Source organism: Rhineura floridana, chromosome 3 (genome assembly GCF_030035675.1).
Source record: "Rhineura floridana isolate rRhiFlo1 chromosome 3, rRhiFlo1.hap2, whole genome shotgun sequence".
Classification (NCBI taxonomy): domain Eukaryota; kingdom Metazoa; phylum Chordata; class Lepidosauria; order Squamata; family Rhineuridae; genus Rhineura; species Rhineura floridana.
Window position 1 is genome coordinate 191466907 of NC_084482.1, and position 19880 is coordinate 191486786.

Below are 19880 nucleotides of genomic sequence, written 5' to 3' on the forward strand. Positions count from 1 at the left end.
TCCAGTGGCCATGCTGGCTGGGGCTGGTGGAAGCTGTAGTTTTAAAAAGTAACTTTTCCAAGCTCTGGCACCCCCACTGATTAGGGCAACTCTTCATTACCCTCTTTAGATAGGAGTCATTTGGGTAGCCTCCCTGACAGACCCTAGATAACTGCTGGGTAGAGGCTTGGGTAGGGGCCTTTCTCTTCACACCAGTCTTTAGTGTAGCTGCTGGGCCTCTTCCAATCTTTATGCCTTGCAGGCTCTGAAAGGTGAAGATCCTCCACTTGGAGCCAGGGCTAACAATTGTGATATAGGTTGTATCCAACAAAGTCACTGCCCAAAGAGAATAACTGCAGCCTCTCTCCTTCCCCCACCTGCTATGCCCCCAGCCCTCCGGAGATTTTGGAGAGGGCTGCAGAGTGGGAGAAGAGGGCAGTTAAAGAACATAAGAACATAAGAAGAGCCTGCTGGATCAGGCCAGTGGCCCATCTAGTCCAGCATCCTGTTCTCACAGTGGCCAACCAGGTGCCTGGGGGAAGCCTGCAAGCAGGACCCGAGTGCAAGAACACTCTCCCCTCCTGAGGCTTCCGGCAACTGGTTTTCAGAAGCATGCTGCCTCTGACTAGGGTGGCAGAGCACAGCCATCATGGCTAGTAGCCATTGATAGCCCTGTCCTCCATGAATTTGTCTAATCTTCTTTTAAAGCCATCCAAGCTGGTGGCCATTACTGCATCTTGTGGGAGCAAATTCCATAGTTTAACTATGCGCTGAGTAAAGAAGTACTTCCTTTTGTCTGTCCTGAATCTTCCAACATTCAGCTTCTTTGAATGTCCACGAGTTCTAGTATTATGAGAGAGGGAGAAGAACTTTTCTCTATCCACTTTCTCAATGCCATGCATAATTTTATACACTTCTATCATGTCTCCTCTGACCCGCCTTTTCTCTAAACTAAAAAGCCCCAAATGCTGCAACCTTTCCTCGTAAGGGAGTCGCTCCATCCCCTTGATCATTCTGGTTGCCCTCTTCTGAACCTTTTCCAACTCTATAATATCCTTTTTGAGATGAGGCGACCAGAACTGTACACGGTATTCCAAATGCGGCCGCACCGTAGATTTATACAACGGCATTATATCGGCTGTTTTATTTTCAATACCTTTCCTAATTATTGCTAGCATGGAATTTGCCTTTTTCACAGCTGCCGCACACTGGGTCGACATTTTCATCGTGCTGTCCACTACAACCCCGAGGTCTCTCTCCTGGTCGGTCACCGCCAGTTCAGACCCCATGAGCGTATATGTGAAATTCAGAATTTTTGCTCCAATATGCATAATTTTACACTTGTTTATATTGAATTGCATTTGCCATTTTTCCGCCCATTCACTCAGTTTGGAGAGGTCTTTTTGGAGCTCTTTGCAATCCCTTTTTGTTTTAACAACCCTGAACAATTTAGTGTCGTCAGCAAACTTGGCCACTTCACTGCTCACTCCTAATTCTAGGTCATTAATGAACAAGTTGAAAAGTACAGGTCCCAATACCGATCCTTGAGGGACTCCACTTTCTACAGCCCTCCATTGGGAGAACTGTCCGTTTATTCCTACTCTCTGCTTTCTGCTTCTTAACCAATTCCTTATCCACAAGAGGACCTCTCCTCTTATTCCATGACTGCTAAGGTTCCTCAGAAGCCTTTGGTGAGGTACCTTGTCAAACGCTTTTTGAAAGTCTAAGTACACTATGTCCACTGGATCACCTCTATCTATATGCTTTATATGTTCCATTGCAATAGCAGAAATTTGGTCCCATGCTTTGTTAGATTCAGCCCTGAAAGTTTTGAAATATTGCTCATTTGTTTTTCTGTGTGATTGAGTGATAAATGTCTGAAGCGAATACACCTGGTAATGTAGAGTGGGAACTTTTTCCAAAGTGGAAATTTTGACAGTCCTTTATTTTTCAATGGAAATTTTTTTGTTTCATATGTTCATTTGTAACAATGAATGGATGCCAATTGCAAGTACAATATTAGGCAAGCTGGGCAGTTTTAAAGTTGTAATCAATGTTTTTCAGGTGATTATCCCTAGTAAGTACATGAGCCAGCATATAATGCACAGTTCTTTGCGTTGCTAAAATTGATTGTTAACATCTTTTTCTTAAATTTAAACAATGTAAGGTAAGTACAGGCTATTGTCTTTGAATGTTTACAGTATTTAAAAAATCTACATAATATAACATTCAAGTGTGCTTTAATTTCTCTCAAACATTTTGGGTGAAACATTTATGGTGTATTGGGACAAAAAACGTTTTTGTTTAAGCTTTATTTACTAAGGTAGAATAAACATGCTAATTAGATCACTCTCTAGGGCAGGAGTGAGGAACATTTGGCCTTCCAGATGTTGCTGAACTACAATTCCCATCAGCCCCAGCAAACATGACCAACAGAGAATTACAGTTCACCAACATCTGGAGAGTTGAAGGTTTCTCATTACTGGCCTAGAGCATCTTAACTAGGGCATCTTAACATTTTACAATGCAAATTATCCAGAACATTTCCCCATACAAAATTTCCCAGAAAACCCACATCACTAGAGACGCGTGAAAGATTGGAGCAGCTGTTTTATTAGAAAAGTCCTACTGTGTATTCCCACCCATCACAAAATTAGCTGCTCTGATCTTCTATGGGTCCTTCCATAAGGGAATTAGTCCTTCTGCTTTAGAGCAACTGAGAAACAGGATTTTCTTTAGGTTAGCTAGTAGTGTCTTGGGACACAGTGATCTTCTGCAACATGAGTGATGCACTTCAAAGAACTACACCCTACACCCTAAATTAGAGCTGTCTGGACATAACCTGTGCTTGAGCTCACAGTTAATACCTCTTAAACTGTGGCTGGGGTGCTGGAAATCATCCTTCACACAAAGATGTTCAGATAAAAACAGTTTATTCACATTCAAAAAACAAACTAGATAGCAAGTCTCATTGTTCGACTGCATTAAGTCTAAACCTAAATTAGTTTAATATCTTTGTAAGAGCTAAGTTCCTGGGCAGTTCTGTCAGTGCTGACTGCATGCCACTGATGAAAGGGCAATTCCAAGGTTGCAAATTATCCCCCCCCCAAAAAAGAAAGGCCTTTGTTCCTGTGTCTCTTACTGACCCCCCTTCCCAATCTTTATCCTCCTTTGCAATAAGCAGTGAAAGAGACAGTGAAGTATTGATTCAAGGAATGTTGATTCCACCACAATTCTTCGCAGAGAGCATGATGTGCCTTCCCATGACATATGAGACTAAAATCTTGTGGATTGGATAGCACCTGACAACGTTTCCTAGCCACTGGCCCAACTGCTGTGATATCACAGAATGTTTATAAACCTAACTGCTCAAAGTGAAGATGTCAGCAAGAGAACAAAACAAGCAGCTGCAGTGCAGGAAGTGAATGGCCAGTAGGAAAGGCCACACAGAGACAAAGGAAAATAAATGGAGCAGAGGCAACAAGGTTGAGTAGATAGGGAAACTGTCAAGTGGAAGAGAGTCAGAAGTCAAGTGGAAGAGAGCTTATATGCAGGGCTAAAAGGTGGTGAGGAAGCAGTGGGTTAAGATGCAGGGTTCTGAAAAGGGGATGAGAAGAACAGTCAGAGTCTGAGGAAAGGGACTATAGCAGAATGGGAACTTGCAACCTTCCAGATATTGTTGGATTCGAACTCCCATCAGGCCCAGCCACCATAGCCAATAGCAGGGCCAGTGCCAGAGGACATCCAGGTCGGGCCCTGGCTGAGGGCCCTTGAAGGGCCCCTCCCTAGGGTGGGAGGGTAGTGCTCCCGTTCCACGACCCATGGCTGTGTGGATTCCCAGCCCTGCCACAGATTGCAGAGAGGCAGCTCTCAGGCAGCCCTCCCATACAGACCATGCGGGCTTCAGTAAGCCCACATGCACACCCCACCTACCTCTCCCATGCTGTGAATGCTGAGCACACTGCGTGCGTATACCTGCCATCAACCAAGTTCGTGGCGGAGGCTTCCCTAAGGGGCTGACACCCCTGCTGCCATCTAGGTTGATGGCAGGCATGCATGCACAGCATGTATAGCATTCATATGAGGCAACTGGAGAGGTAGGTGGGGCGTGTGTGTGGGCACTGCGCGCCTGGAGCAGACTGGTGTCCAAGGGCCCAGTCATGCCTGGTGCCAGCCCTGACTAATGGTCAGGGATGATGGGAGATGGAATCCAACATCACCTGGAGGGCCAAAGATTTTATCTCCTTGGACTGAAGGGTGCACTGAGAGATCAAGAAGGAAGCAGTCTGGGGAATGTAACCTTACACCAGTCCTTGAAAGAGAGGGGTGGTGGTGATGTGTTGTTGACCACAAAAGAGTAGATAAGCAAGAGACCTTTGGTGGACAGATGGCTGTGAGAAGGAACCAATCTGGGCAGGGGGGACAGAAGAAGATTGTATTTGACATACTGAGTTGAACGAGCCAACTATATTGGTGGCTACAACTCCCTAGTGTTGCTGGCAGAAAAGGTCAGAGTAGATTGTGTCCATAAAAGTAAGATGTTCTCCCCCTGCCACTCCCCGAGAGCATGTGAACCAAACAAATAGCAGCATGAACAGTGTATACAAGGGGCCATGGGTACAAACATGGCAAATGGATATCGGGCTGGAATGTTGTCACCTTGGGACAGGACAACGTTTAAAAGAGCACAGGAGGGTTGGTGAAAAAAGGCATCCCTACCTATGTTATTGAATCTGCCCCTCACCCCCACCAATGTCTACTCACCCTGTATCCTGCTGCCATTATTATGAGCTTTCTACAGCCTGCAAGCACATGTTGTGGAAAGGGAGAATGGGGAAATACACACTGTCATGTCAGGACATTTGGTAAGTTGAACTTGAGACATTAAGAACATAAGGAGGGCCCTGAAGCCGAATCAGATCAAAGGCCCATCTAGTCCAACATCCTGTTCCCACAGTGGCCAGCCAGATATCTATGGGAAGCCCACAAATAGAGACGTGAGCACAAAAGCATCCTCATGTTCTCCAGTAACTGCTTTAGATAAAGTAGAAATGTGACATATTACAGTAGGGGAGGGATGAAACTTGACACGGGAATGCCATTTGTAACATGTAGGTCTACCGTAAACATATAAAATTAATGCTGCTTGGCCTATGTTGCAGCAGAGGGCCATTCTTGGGGGAGTGCCTTTCTGGAGGAAATCTTGAGGGTGGTGGTCATTCTATACAGCCACACGCAAAAGGATAAATAATCCAAGTACACACAAATACACAGAAATTCAAATTCTGCATTCTGACTACATTCATACAGCTTACAAAGATTTGCCCCCACTTCCTAATTTTTGTAAGCTCCAAAATTAAAGGATTAATGAATTTGGTGGGAAAGGATTTGGAAAGGAATCAGATGGCAGACAGGGAGACAGGAAACGGCATGGGGGAAAAGAAGTGGAAAACTACAGAGGGCAGGTAAAACCATGTTCAAGGAAAGGTCTAGCAAGCCCCCATAAACCACTGATTTCCAAGCAACCACTATTAGAACCGGACACTTGGTTTTTGGCTGTTTTTCTTTTTTAAATTAAGCTGAAATTCTTAACACTATCAAATTCTGACTTGATCAAATGCTGCATGTACCATTGCATGGTACCACTGACCCTACAGATGTAGAACATTTCATACAGCCTTACAAATAATGCACTAAAGTGAGCCAATAAAAGTCAGCTGCCTGCCATTTGCTTTTTAACTGTTCTTCCTACTGCACCCCAGGTTTTTACCCATCCCACTGGGAGGGAGAATGCATGCAGCCTTGGTTAAAAAGAAAAAAGGAGAATCAACTATTCTGGGCCATGAAAAGCATAAGTCCATTGCCTTTATTAATTAAACAAATGAACGTGCTGGATGATGAAGCACAGCTGATTCTGTTTCAGCTAGTCACCAAGAGAGGCAAAAATCTAGGTGTGGCACTGATCCCTACCTAGCTCATACCTAGGAATCTTGCTCATCATCCCTCCTGTGGCCTCTTGAGAATTCTCTAGGCATGAGTGCTATACACTGAAGTCCATCTCCACAGCATTAAGGGATAGAAATCTTGGGGTACAACACATCCAAAGTTAATTCCTTTAAAATGTCCAAGGATCTCAATGGGAAAAGTTAAGGATGCACCCTCCCCACATCTGCCCCACCGCTCCCTCCCACTGCAATAATCAGGACTTAAAAGTGCTTTACTGGGCCTAGATTGTGCCCTTTCAAAAATAAGGAAATTATGAGCTTCTTGGGATACTACATGTGGCTTTCCAGATGTTGCTCAACAATAGCTCCTATTGCCCCTGAGCACTGCCCATGCTGTCTGGGGCTGATGGGAGTTGGAATCTAACAACATCTAGTGGGCTACAGGTCCTTCCCCCCCACTCCCCGGCACTGCCTGCTTTGCAACCTCAGGGTACAGCCACACAACCCTGCTTTCAGGCCACTTTCCCACAAGACACCTCAAATTTCCCCCATCTGTACAATATCACACATCAACCCACACACTCAAAACATTATAAATCCAAGGAAAGCCATGCCCTCTGTTTACATACTGGGGAGAGGCCCCACCCTTATTAAGAAAAGCGTGGATCAGACCAACAGTCTGCCTAGTCCAGCATCCTGCCTGTAACAGTGACCAGACACACACCTATGGGAAGTCTGCAAGCAAGGCTTGAAGGCGAGAGCTCTTTCCTGTTGTCCCTCCTCTGCATTTGGTAAAAGGAACAAGCTATGAATAATACACATGTGTACAAACACCGAAAACTCCCGTTTGGGTATACCCAAATGAATTATGCGTTCAAGGTTTTCGTGCAGCAAAACATTGCCCAAGAGACAGCCACCAGGTAACACAAGTTGCTCAATCCCCAGTCCTTGACTTGGCTGTGGGAAAAGTACAGATTTGGAGCAACAGGTTAAGTCTTTTTCTAACCATTTTTTTTTTTAAATCACACCACATTACATGATATCTCTAACTTGTGGACAAACTGGGGCAGCGGAAGGCAAGCAAAATCCAGCTGAGCTTGTTGTTACAAGGCAAGAGGAAACTTCCTGAAGAATAACGCAGCTTATTTGTAGTGTTTAGAACTCCTGAGGGAGCCATTTTCTCACTCCGTCTCCTTCTTGCTATCCCCTCCTTCTGTCCAACTATATATACTGCTGCCAAAAAAAGGGGGTGGGGAATTATTTGCTACCCTCCAATTCCAAAAAGGTACCCGCTCCACTTTGCTGTGTCTGGCGAGGCTGCCGTTGTATACTGCCCGTCGCACGCAAGGCCTCTGCAACAGACACCACGGCATCAACCATGGGATGGAGGATATCCCTGGTGCGCTGAAGCTCTGCCTCAATCATGTTGAGCTCCTTAATCCTAATCTCCCTCTCCAGCTGGTTGTCCCTGGCCCTCGCCTCTCTATCCAACTGGGCCTCCCTAGCCCTTGCTTCACGATCTAGTTGGGCCTCCCGTGTCCTGGCTTCCCTGTCCAGAAGCATTTCCCTCAGCATGGCCTCCCGGAACTCCCCTGCGCTGATTTCGCCCCTCTCGTGGAGCGCCTCCATGGTCTCCCAGGTCCTCCGGTAGTCAGTCATGATCTCGTGCATCATTTCTTCATGAGACCGCCTCTTCCTCTCCCGCATGGACGCCATCCTCTCTGCTGTTGTCAGGGGGCGCCCCAGGGGATTATCTCGCCTGCCTCTGCCTGCAAGGGCAAATGAGGAGATCCGATTAGGCACCTGAGGTTAGACAGCTCTATTAATTGCTAGGTTTTACCCATCACTCAGTTCCAGCTGGCTGGCAGTTACAAAGGCTGGAGACCAGAGGGTAGCTGAGACTGTGATGGACCTTCTATTTTTGTTTGGGTAGCTTCAAGGAGCAGAGATTTAAGCCTACAGCTTTACAAAGGTACAGTAAGTCAGTGTTGTGTATTGATTAAAGGAGGGGTGGGGAACCTCCAGCCTGTGGTCCAAATTTGGCCTGCCAGGCCTCCCCATTTGGCCCATGAGGCTGTTTTCCCCAAACCACACCAACCTGTCCCACACCTGATGTCAGATATAGGGCAGGTAGAAATGTAGCTGGACTTCAAACAGAAGTCTTCAATCCTGCTTGGTTGTGGTATCCGAGAGAGTTCCTAGCACGGAACTCTCTTGCACCCTTGAATCCTGCAGAAAGCAGGACTGAAATCCCCACCCATCACCTGATGCGCAGGGAGTTCAATCCTGCATGGTCACTATCTCCCGCCACCCCTGCAGGCCAGCTGTGACAGGTGGGTGGGACCACCCACTTGTCAATCACCTGAGACAATTATGACCTTGGCCACATTGCTGCCTCTTATCCTAACTTGCATCACATGGTTGTTGTGAGGAAAAAATGGTGTGTAGGAGACAGCCATGTATGCCACTCTGAACTCCTTGGAGGGAGAGTGGGATAAAATATTTAATAAAGAGCAAGGTTAGGTTGTTTTAAAGATGTTTTGTTTTTAAGATGTTTCTAATGCACTACCATCTGTTTGACACCCTGGGCTCCCTTTGGGAGGAAGAGCAGGATATAATAATATTAATAATAATATTAATATTAGTATTAATAATAATAATAAGCCATCTCTTGTGCTGATCTTTAATACGGCAAGAAAAGGTGCCTGTGTCCTGCCAATCTCATTGTATTATCCCTGGATGCTAGTGTCCACACTGATTTTGTCTTACAGGTATGTGCCTGGATCGGTGACCACCTTGAAACCACACGCATGCTGCCCTGAGTTCCATGACAGAAGAAAGGTGGGATATAAATGTAAGAAAATATGAAAATAAATTAAATAAAACTAATTACATACTGTTGCATGTCACTGTTGGATGTGCGTTATTTTTCTGTGTTGTGTAATGCACTTTGGAAGAGCACTTGGTGCTGACACGCTTGTCATTTCAGCATCAAGTAAAGAGACTGTTTGCTCAGGCACTTTCAATGTTTTAAGGCAGTATTAACTGTGGTAGTAGCCTGCTGTACAATTGTTACTCTTATTCTTAGCTTTTTAAGAATTGTAGCAGTTTTTATATAATTTTATGGAATCTGTATCTTGTACCCTGCCCTGGGATCTACTGGGATGAAGGGCAAGTTGTAAATGCTCTTAATAAAATAGTAACTAAATAACAATGGCATATTACTAATCTCATTTGGAAGAGTTTACCATGTGACTAAGCATAATTGTTCACCTATTAGCAGTCATTAATGTTATTCGCGAGGCCTCATTGAGGCATATGATGTGGGCTTGTCCACTGATATATTCTTTTTAGTTTGAAGTTGTTATCCGCATTAATTTTGTACTGTAGTGAAATCCTTCATATTTGCAGATGCTCATGTACTTTTAAATTTTATTTCTATAGTATGGGAGTTAATGGATTCTGCAAGCCCTTATAGTTGCAAAGAGACTTGTACTTCGAGCCTGGTAGGATAAATACCCACCATCTATTACACAATGGACTGAGGACCTCATTGGTGTGGCAACATTTGAACATATTTCATACAGATGCCAGTTTTGCACGGATATCTATTTGGACCTCTGGAGGGCTTATATTAACTTATATGTGTAACTTAAGATGCATGTACTGATGTTATTGCAGCCATAATGTAAACTGATGGTGGTTTATTATTACTATTATTCAAATATTATTTCTTTTTCTTTTTATTGTTTTTCTATCTTAAACATTAATTAATTAATTCTTCTTTTTCTTTCTCCTTTTTTAAATTTGCAAATAAAAAAATTAATGTCGTTGGCAGTATGAGAATAGCATAGTTGATGTAACTACTTTTTGCTGATATATTAACCAATTAACCCAATATAAGGGTTAAGTCTCTAAACCAGTGGTTCCCAAACTCCCTTCCCTACAAACCAGTTGAAAATTGCTGATGGCCTTAGCAGACCACTTAATGCTTTTTCTGTCTGATTGTCATGTTCTGGCCTGATGCTAGATCCCAAGTAGAAACAAGGCAAGGCTGCCAGACCATGGATAGCTCCAAGTGAGCAACTTGTTCCAACTAGGGATGGAAGGATCTGTCAATTTCGGTTCTCTCAGTTTCATGTTTTTCTAATTCTAAATTTGGTTCTCCACATTTCTGCAGCAATTTGCGGGTTTTTTTTTTTAAATCCTCATGAAAATTCTCCAGCATTTTAGTGAGAATTTCTTCTACTAAATACACTTTTGTAGATAGTTTTGATTAATGTACACAGTTTTGCAAACAATTTCTCCTAATATAGTGCATTTTTGTATGTTATTTTCACCAATATATCTATTTTGATGCACACTTTCCCCTAATATATGCTGTTTTTCAAACATTGCTTAGTTGGAGAACTGCATCACAAAATTCAGATAAGTGAGAATTTTGAAGGATGGCGGTGTTTTGGTTATGTTGTTTTGGAAAGTGCAGATTTGATAAATTCACCTTGAAATGTAAACTGAATCAAATCTCTTTCTCATCCCTAGTTTCAACAAGGATTGGGTGTAAATTGAGGCCTTTTAAGCCTCTGTCTCCAGTCTGCCTCCTCCAGACTCCACCCCTTGTAGAGAACTCCAGAGCCTGAAAGAGTCAACCCTCTGGCCTGAAGACAGGCACTCCTCCATTCCACACCTTCCCTCCTTATATGCTCTCTGCACCACCAGACTGCTGATGTGCGATGGGAGGCATCAGGCTCTTCAGGGGAAGGTGGCCATGAAGGTCTGGGTTCTGGCCCTATAGGTCCTGGTGGGCTGGGACGTCCTCTGGTGATTCCTGTCCAATAGCCTCAGGTGTAATGGTCTCCCTATTGTCAGCAGTCAGCTCTGAGCCCCGACTCTGACCCAGGGGTCATGATACTGTTGTAGCCATTGTAATGGGCTACGCTTAATGCTGTAAGATTTTCAATTGTATTTTTATTGCTCCGCTTATTTCTCATATATTGTATTTTTACTGAAATACAATTTGAATTCCATAGAGTTCAAACTGCAATGCAACAAAATACAATCTTTGAGAAATATGAGAAGCAATAAAATATAATTGAAAATCAACGAATACTATTTAATGTGATGGATGTGCTGCCTCCCAGCTTCAACCACAAGTCCACAACATGTTGTGGACCACCTGAATAAAGTTTGCAGACCATCGGTGGTCCACGGACCACATTTTGAGAACCCCTGCTCTAAAACCAATGACTGCAATTACTATGGGTGGTCATTTGACTCCTACATGTCAGGTGGTTTTATAACGCTCGTGACCTATTTCTCTGGGAATGAATGTATACGTATTGCTAGAGAACCAAGAATGTGAACAAATCTGAAATGAACATATTTTGGCAAGACTCATGTATCTACATTAAGCTGAATTAGAGTTGCACTTCTGCTTTCATTCCCTGAGCTTCTCCCTTTCCAATAACCCTTTTCTTTTCCAGCCAGCCAGATCCTCCCCACAGACACTTTCCCACCTTCCTCCATTTTCTCTGCCCTTCCTGTCCCCCCCCTTACTTTTTCCTGTCTGCTTGCCAGCCTATCCCACAGCCCAATCAATTTGCCAGGGTGGAACTGTGATTGCCCAGAACTAATGCTGATTGGCTGCTGGGATGAAAATCTAAGTAGTTTCCTTGCCAACCTCCTTCAGACCCTCCCAATCCCCTCCCTCTCACATTTTGACTAAAATTGGTTGAACTTAAGACACATAGCTCCATATGGCACTCATAGCTAACTGAGCTGGCTTGCATAGCATCCAGTCTAACGCAAGCTCCTTTTCTGACACCAAATTTCAAGTCTGCACTTTTCTGGCAAGGCACATCTAACGTGGATCTCTAAACAGCAGAAAATTCAGGTCACAGCACCTCACAAGAGTCAGCATCTACTACAGTGACATCCCAGAAAAAGTTTTCATGGGCTTGTACAGCTGATTGACACAGAACTGTAGGAAAGAGCCAAACAGCTGACAGCCCCCTGCAAAGGCCAGCACAATAACAGAACATTCGCTTACCAGTAACAGGATGGTGTCCATCTTCGCTGGGGCCAGCAACTGGTTGTCCATATAAAGGCAATGCTTTGTCTTCGGGACATTCCTCCCCTATTCTGGTTTCAATCACATCTGGGTCAGTGGCCACCAGCTCTCGTGAGAGTCCCAAATTCGGTTCTGTTTCAGTGTCCGTGTCGGGGTCCATGCTCGAGAGGGTGTTGGGTGGGGTCATTTGGTTGCCCTCTTCTTCAGAGCCTTGGGCCTCCATGTCTTCCGCATCTTCAGTTTTCACAACAACTCGGGTGGACCCATCCATGTTCGGCAGGCTTCGGTTGGCTACTCCATCCATCTCACCGCCAAACATCTGATCCAGCTCTCGAAAGTAGCGACAGGAAACTGGCTCTGCACCAGCGCATACTTGTGCATCCTTGGCCCTCCGATAACTTCGCTTCAGATCCCGGGCCCTGTTCCTACACTGTGAAGCGTTGCGCTCATGACCCCTGGCAACCATTTGGGCAGAGAGGTCCTCATAGATGTCGCTGTTTGGGGGGCGGTTTTCGATCCACCTGAGAATCAAAAGTTCACCCCAAAGGGCAAGGAAATCCCGGGTTTCCTTCTCTGACCAAACTGGAGCTCGAGGCTGCAAGCGCTGGCGAGGGGTATGTGGCATTTCTGCTTTGGCCTAGTCAACAAAGAATGAGCACCAAACTGCAAACAGCTCCAGATCTCTAATGCCTTAAAAGTGCCAAACTTTCATCAAAAGACCCAGAAACCACACCTGGAGAAAGATAACAGAGCTTGCATAGAACAGGAGGCCACAAGAAGAAAGCCAAGATGGAATCTTTTGCACAAGCGAGTGTTCACATGAACAGTTGTTAGTCAGTAGTAACGTCGTGGGTGGAGCTTTGAACGGGACTTGGAAGATTCTCTTTCAGGCACTTGGAATGGCCAATCCTAGCATGCAACATCACATCCATCAACCCACTGAGTGGCTCTTTCCAAGGGGAGGAGGAAGCATCAACGCAGCGAACCAATAGGCAAGGCGGGGAGACGGAGGCGAGTACCGCAAGCAATGGATCCACCCTGCCTTTGCAGACAGGAAGAGGAAGGGATCCCAGCTGTGGCTTCCCACACACCCCTTTCCCAGTTTGCTGTGGCTTGTCTTTTGCATGCGGCAAATAGCGAGACGTCTACAGCGTGCAACACAGAGCCTCATTAAAGCATATAGCTGTATCAGGGGACGTTTCTTTCTGAAATGTACTGTGTCTCCAAGGAAAGCCTCTGTGTCCCTCTGTGCTCTCGCCTCTGCTTGTGTTCTCTCCAAGCCTCTGGATGCCCACCTTCCTGCAGGGGAGAGGAAAGTAGCCAGCTAAGAATATAATTTAAATCGAATGCTGACCTTGGAGAATTCTTTGAAATTCAGCAGGGGTAGTCGTTGTTCTCCCGCTGCTGGTTTCATTAGATACAGACAGCGCTGCGACATGGGTAACATCGGTGCTTTTTTCTTTTCTTACCGGATCAATCCCTGAAAGAGCGTTCAAAGAGCTTGCAAACTTTTGGAGTTCGGAGGAGTGCAAAAGATGAACATATCAACTGAGAGAATGGCGAGTGACAGGAGTTAATGCCGTGGGGTGGGGAGGGGGGATGTTCCAGGGCTGCTTAGGAGGCAAGAAGGACATGAACGTATGAAATTGCGGAAGAGGGATCTGGAATGCTTCCAATATCGCGGGGACAGGAATTGAGGGGAATGCCAATGGAAAGCCATACGGATGAGGGTGGCCGGTGTTGCAAGCGCTTGCAGGAGTCTCTGATCTTCCTCCTGGCAAGAGTCCCCGATGTTAATTTCTGCTGCCTTAAAAGTTGTCCGTTCCCCGATACCTTCGTTCGTGGTTTTCAAACTATTTTTTTTTGCCCTCTAGAGGGCACTCAATCCATTCTGTTAAAACTACATATTTCATACAATCAGAGTTTTAAAGGACTAGGATTCCCTCCCCCTCCCCCATCACTTGGGGTGGGGGAACAATATATATTTTCACCCCCCCCCGCGCAGTTTTTAATTCTGAAGTCTTCTGCAAGGGTGATATTTACCTGGTTAAGGCTGGTGCAAGAGTGATAAAGATGCCTTGACAACAACTCTGTATTAATTTTTTCTTTAAAAAAAAGTCCAGTGTGACAGGATCTTTGCAGTAGTGGCTCCTGGTTTGTGGAATACCTTCCCCAATGAAGTGTGTCTGTCTTCATGGCTATAAACTTTCAGGAGGAATTTGAAAACATTCTTGTTTACCCAGGCATTTGATGGCTGAAGGGGACTGTTCCTGGTAACTTGAAGATCACTGATGAAAGAATATTTTTAAGCTGTGTTTTACAACATTTTAAACTGTGTTTTAGAATGTTTTTAATTGCAATTGTGTTTTGGAATGTTTTTAACTGTTTATAGTATGTTTTTCTTGTTGAATTATTTTGTTTATGTTTCCCACACTGGGCTCTTTTGGGGGGAAGGACGGGATATAAATTCAATAAATAATAATAACATGTACTGTGATTACAATATTCCAGGTAATCCCACAGATCCTGAGGGAATAGCTCCTTCAAACTGGGTGTGCATTCAGCATGCAGCAGTCACTGGTAATAAGGTGTCTTTCTTTTGATATTGAGAACTGCCAGAAATGGAATGCTCAGGTTGTCCTCAGCTCAGGTGAGATGCAAACAGCATTAGGGATGTGGTGGCAGAGATCATGCACAGAAATGTCATCACACACATGACAAACTCCCCCATCCCAAAGAAAAGAATTAACAGGCTTCTACACTAGCAGTGACTGACAATGTATAATGGATTATTTTTACTTACTTGATTTGCCACAGAAAGGAGAATTCCAGATTAAATGTAGAATAAACACACAGGCTGGCATTTTGATGACGTTGTTTGGCCACTACAAAATCTTGCGGGAATGAGAAGCACCAATTCCATAATAAACTTGTGTGTGGAAGCACCTGAGGTGTTAATTAGAATAATGTTTTCTACTGTTGTTCCCAGGTGTATCCCTTTTTCTCTGGAAGATTTTTAAAATGTTTCCCAGGAAAACATACTGCTGTAAATGTGCCCTCAGTTTCTATCCTGTACTGTAACTAAGGAGGCAATCCTGTGCATTTTTACCTGGAAATAAGCCCACGGGATACAAGTAAGATTTATTTTTGAGTAAATGTGTGGGGTTATAGTGCACACCTGAGCACACAGGAAGTGTTATTTATTTATTTATTTATTATTTGATTTATATCCCGCCCTTCCAGCAGGAGCCCAGGGCAGCAAACAAAACCACCAAAACCACTAAAACATCATAAAAACAAACTTTAAAGTACGTTAAAACAAACCAACTTTAAAAACATTTTTTAAAAAGCTGTCAAGACATCTTTTTTAAAAAGGTTAAAAACATTGTTTTTTTTAAGATCTCAACGTAAAAGGTTTGTTGAAAGAGGAAGGTCTTCACTAGACCCCCAAAAGATAACAGAGATGGCGCCTGTCTAATATTTAAGGGGAGGGAATTCCACAGGGTAGGTGCGGCCACATTAAAGGTCCATTTCCTATGTTGTGTGGAATGGACCTCCTGATAAAATGGTATCTGCAGGAGGCCCTCACCTGCAGAGCACAGTGATTGACTGGGTATATAAAGGATAAGATGGTCTTTCAGGTATCCTGGTCCCAAGCTGTATAGGGCTTTGTACACCAAGACTAGAACTTGAAATTGGCCCAGTAGTAATGGGCAGCCAGTGCAATTCTTTCAGCAGCGGGGTGACATGTTGGCGATACCCTGCCCCAGTGAGCAGTATCACCGCTGAATTTTGCACCAGCTGCAGCTTCTGGACCAACCTCAAGGGCAGCCCCACATAGAGCGCATTGCAGTAATCCAGCCTGGAGATTACCAGTGCATGAACAACAGTGGTCAGGCTATCCTGGTCCAGAAACAGCTGCAGCTGTCTTGCCAGCCGAAGCTGGTAAAAGGTAATCCTAGCCACGGAGGTCACCTGGGCCTGTAGCATCCAGGAGCACCCCCAGACTGCAGACCTGCTCTTTCAGAGAGAGTACGGCCCCATCCAAAGCAGGCAACTGACTAATTATCCGAACTTGGGAACCACCAACCCACATCCTTATAAATTGCCTTATAAGGTCAGGTATGGTCCATCTAGGTCAGTACTGTTGACACTGAATGACAGTAGCTCTCAATGGTTTCAGATGGGTATCTTCACAGCCCTACTTGGAGACACCAGGGACTTAACTTGGGATCTTTTGCATGCAAAGTGCATGCTGCACCCCAAACTATGATGTAGTCCATGGTTTTCTACACATTGCCATTTGTCATCCAGTGCAAAATTTTCAGCATGGCCCAGGGAAACATAAGGGCATTTGTACAAATGATATATATGGTGATCCTTAAGAGGAAGGACATATTACGGGGCAGTGGTGACAAGTATGCCACAAGTCAAGCTGAATGTGCAAGATAGTGTTACTGTAATTCACATAGTTCTGTACATGTGCAAACATCCCTCTCTGGCCTGGTTTGTACATTACAGTAGGCCAAAGTATGTCTTACCAGGACAACACGAATTGGCTGGCTCCCTTTGCTCTCCCTGATCGTTTCAGCATAGCGTGGTAGCTAAGCCAAGTTTAGCGTAGTGTGTTGTCCAAACCTGGGATTGTAGTTAAGGTCTCTCCTCCTTAACCACAGTCTATAGCAGCCTTTCCCAACCAGTGCGCCTCCAGATGTTGTTGGACCACAACTCCCATCAGCCTCAGCCAGCATTGCCAATGGTCAGGAAAGATGGGAGTTGTGGTCCAACAACATCTGGAGGCACACTGGTTGGGAAAGGCTGGTCTATAGCCAAGGGTTGTGCTGTGGTTACAGATTGCAGTTAAGAAGGAGAGACCTTAACCATAATCCTGGTTTTGGATGGCATGCTAAGCCAAACAGTTTGGCTTACCATGATGTGCAAACAAGGCCAGGGTGTGCCTCTAGGCTGTGGGCTGGCAATAGTACAGCACTTAAGAGGTAGAAAGGCCTGGCCTGGTCCATCTAGCTTAGATTTTGTTGTTATGTGCCTTCAAGTCAATTACGACTCATGGCGACCCTATGAATCAGCAACCTTCAATAGCATCTGTTGTGAACCACCCTGTTCAGATCTTGTAAGTTCAGGTCTGTGGCTTCCTTTATGGAATCAATCCATCTCTTGTTTGGCCTTCCTCTTTTTTGACTCCCTTCTGTTTTTCCAAGCATTATTGTCTTTTCTAGTGAATCATGCCGTCTCATTATGTGTCCAAAGTATGATAACCTCAGTTTCATCATTTTAGCTTCTAGTGATAGTTCTGGTTTTATTTGTTCTAACACCCAATTATTTATCTTTTTTGCAGTCCGTGGTATGCTTAAAGCTCTCCTCCAACACCACATTTCAAATGAGTTGATTTTTCTCTTACCCGCTTTTTTCACTGTCCAACTTTCACATCCATACATAGTATGATCCTGGTCTGAATGATCTGAATGGTCTGAATGATCCTGACTTTAGTGTTCAGTGATACATCTTTGCATTTGAGGACCTTTTCTATTTCTCTGATAGCTGCCCTGGCCAGTCCTAGCCGCTTTCTGATTTCTTGACTATTGTCTCCATTTTGGTTAATGATTGTGCTGTGGTATTGATAATCCTTGGCAAGTTCAATGTCCTTGTTGTCAACTTGAAAGTTACATAAATCTGTTGTCATTACTTTAGTCTTCTTGATATTCAGCTGTAGTCCTGCTTTGCTTTCCTCTTTAACTTTCATCAGCATTTGTTTCAAATCATTACTGGTTTCTGCTAAGAGTATGATATCATCTGCATAAATTATTGATATTTCTCCCTCCAATTTTCACACCTCCTTCATTTTGGTCCAATCCTGTTCTCCGTATGATATGTTCTGTGTATAGATTAAACAAGTAGGGTGATAAAATACACTCCTGGGTCACACCCTTTCTGACTGGGAACCAATCGGTTTCTCCATATTCTGTCCTTACAGTATCCTCCTGTCCAGAGTACAGGTTGTGTATCAGGACAATCAGATGCTGTGGCACCCCCATGTCTTTGAAAGCATTCCGTAGTTTTTCATCATCTACACAATCAAAGGCTTTGCTGTAATCTATAAAGCACAGGGTGATTTTCTTCTGAAATTCCTTGGTCCATTCCATTATGCAACGTATGTTTGTGATATGATCTCTGATGCCTCTTCCCTTTCTAAATCCAGCTTGGACGTCTGGCATTTCTCGCACCATATATGGTAAAAGCCTTTGTTGTAGAATCTTGAGCATTTCTTTACTTACATGGGATATTAAGGCAATAGTTCGATAATTACTGCATTCCCTGGGATTCCATATTTGTTGACAATTTTTTCTCAAAATTTGGACAGATTCAGTCTCAGTAGCTTGTAGCAACTCTATTGGTATGCCATCTATTCCTGGTGATTTGTTTCTTCCAAGTATTTTAAGAGCAGCTTTCACCTCACATTCTAAAATTTCTGGTTCTTCATCATCTGGTTCCTCCATGAATGAATCTGTCATCCTGGCATCTCTTTTATAGATTCTTCAGTGTATTGCTTCCATCTTCCTTTTATTTCGTCTCAGTCAGTCAGTGTATTCCCCTGCTGATTATTCAACATCCCTACCCTTGGTTTAAATTTCCCTTTCTCTAATCTTTTGGAATAGGGCTCTTGTCCTACCCTTTTTGTTGTCCTCTTCTATTTCTATACAATAACTATTGTAATAGTTCTTTGTTCCTAGGTACTATTGATTGATTGATTGATTGATTGATTGATTGATTGATTGATTGTATTTATATACCGCCCCATAGCCGAAGCTCTCTTAGGTACTGGTTTACAGTACCTAAAAACACATATACAAATTTAAAACACATATTTTAAAAACAATTTAAAACACAATTTAAACAATTTAACAACACATGCTAAAATGCCTGGGAGAAAAGGAAAGTCTTGACCTGGTGCCGAAAAGTTAACAGTGATGGCGCCAGGTGCACCTCGTCATAAAGATTATTCCATAATTTTGGGGCCACCACTGAGAAAGCCCTCTCCCTTGTTGCCATCCTCCGAGCTTCCGTCCAAGTAGGCATCCGGAGAAGGGCCTTTGATGTTCAGCGTAGTGTATGGGTGGGTTTGTGTCGGGAGAGGTGTTCCATCAAGTATTGTGGTCCCAAGCCATGTAAGGCTTTATAGGTTAAAACCAGCATCTTGAATCGAGCTCGGAAACATAAAGGCAGCCAATGCAAGCCGGCCAGAATCGGTTTTATATGTTCGGACCGTCTGGTCCCTGTTACCAATCTGGCCACTGCATTTTGCACAAGCTGCAGTTTCCGAACCATCTTCAAAGGCAGCCCCACGTAGAGTGCATTGCAGTAATCTAACTTGGAGGTTACCAGAGCATGGACAACTGAAGCCAGGTTATCCCTGTCCAGATAGGGGCGCAGCTGGGCCACCGACCGAAGTTGGTAGAAGGCACTCTGTGCCACCAAGGCTACCTGAGCCTCAAGTGACAGAGATGGTTCTAGGAGAACCCCCAAGCTATGAACCTGCTCCTTCGGGGGAGTGCAACCCCATCCAGGACAGGTTGGACATCCACCATCGGGTCAGAAGAACCACCCACTAGCAGCATCTCAGTCTTGTCTGGATTGAGCCTCAGTTTGTTAGCCCTCATCCAGTCCATTGTCGCATCCAGGCACCGGTTCAGCACATTGACAGCCTCACCTGAAGAAGATGAAAAGGAGAATTAGAGCTGCGTGTCATCAGCGTACTGATGGCAACGCACTCCAAAGCTCTGGATGACCGCACCCAACGGTTTCATGTAGATGTTGAGCAGCATGGGGGACAGAACTGACCCCTGTGGAACCCCATACTGGAGAGTCCA

At 44.4% G+C, this 19880-nt stretch overlaps 1 protein-coding gene across 1 annotated transcript; it reads right to left on the reverse strand.

Annotated features, from left to right (window-relative positions):
- Positions 1-1922: 1922 nt before the first annotated feature.
- Positions 1923-13631, reverse strand: LOC133380867 (uncharacterized). Its single transcript, XM_061619023.1, has 2 exons — positions 11974-13631; positions 1923-7693 (listed from the first exon to the last, which is right to left on the reverse strand). Exons 1-2 carry the CDS (start codon positions 12617-12619, stop codon positions 7182-7184), a joined length of 1158 nt encoding a protein of 385 aa, XP_061475007.1. The 5' UTR covers positions 12620-13631; the 3' UTR covers positions 1923-7181.
- Between the last annotated feature and the right edge of the window lie 6249 nt (positions 13632-19880).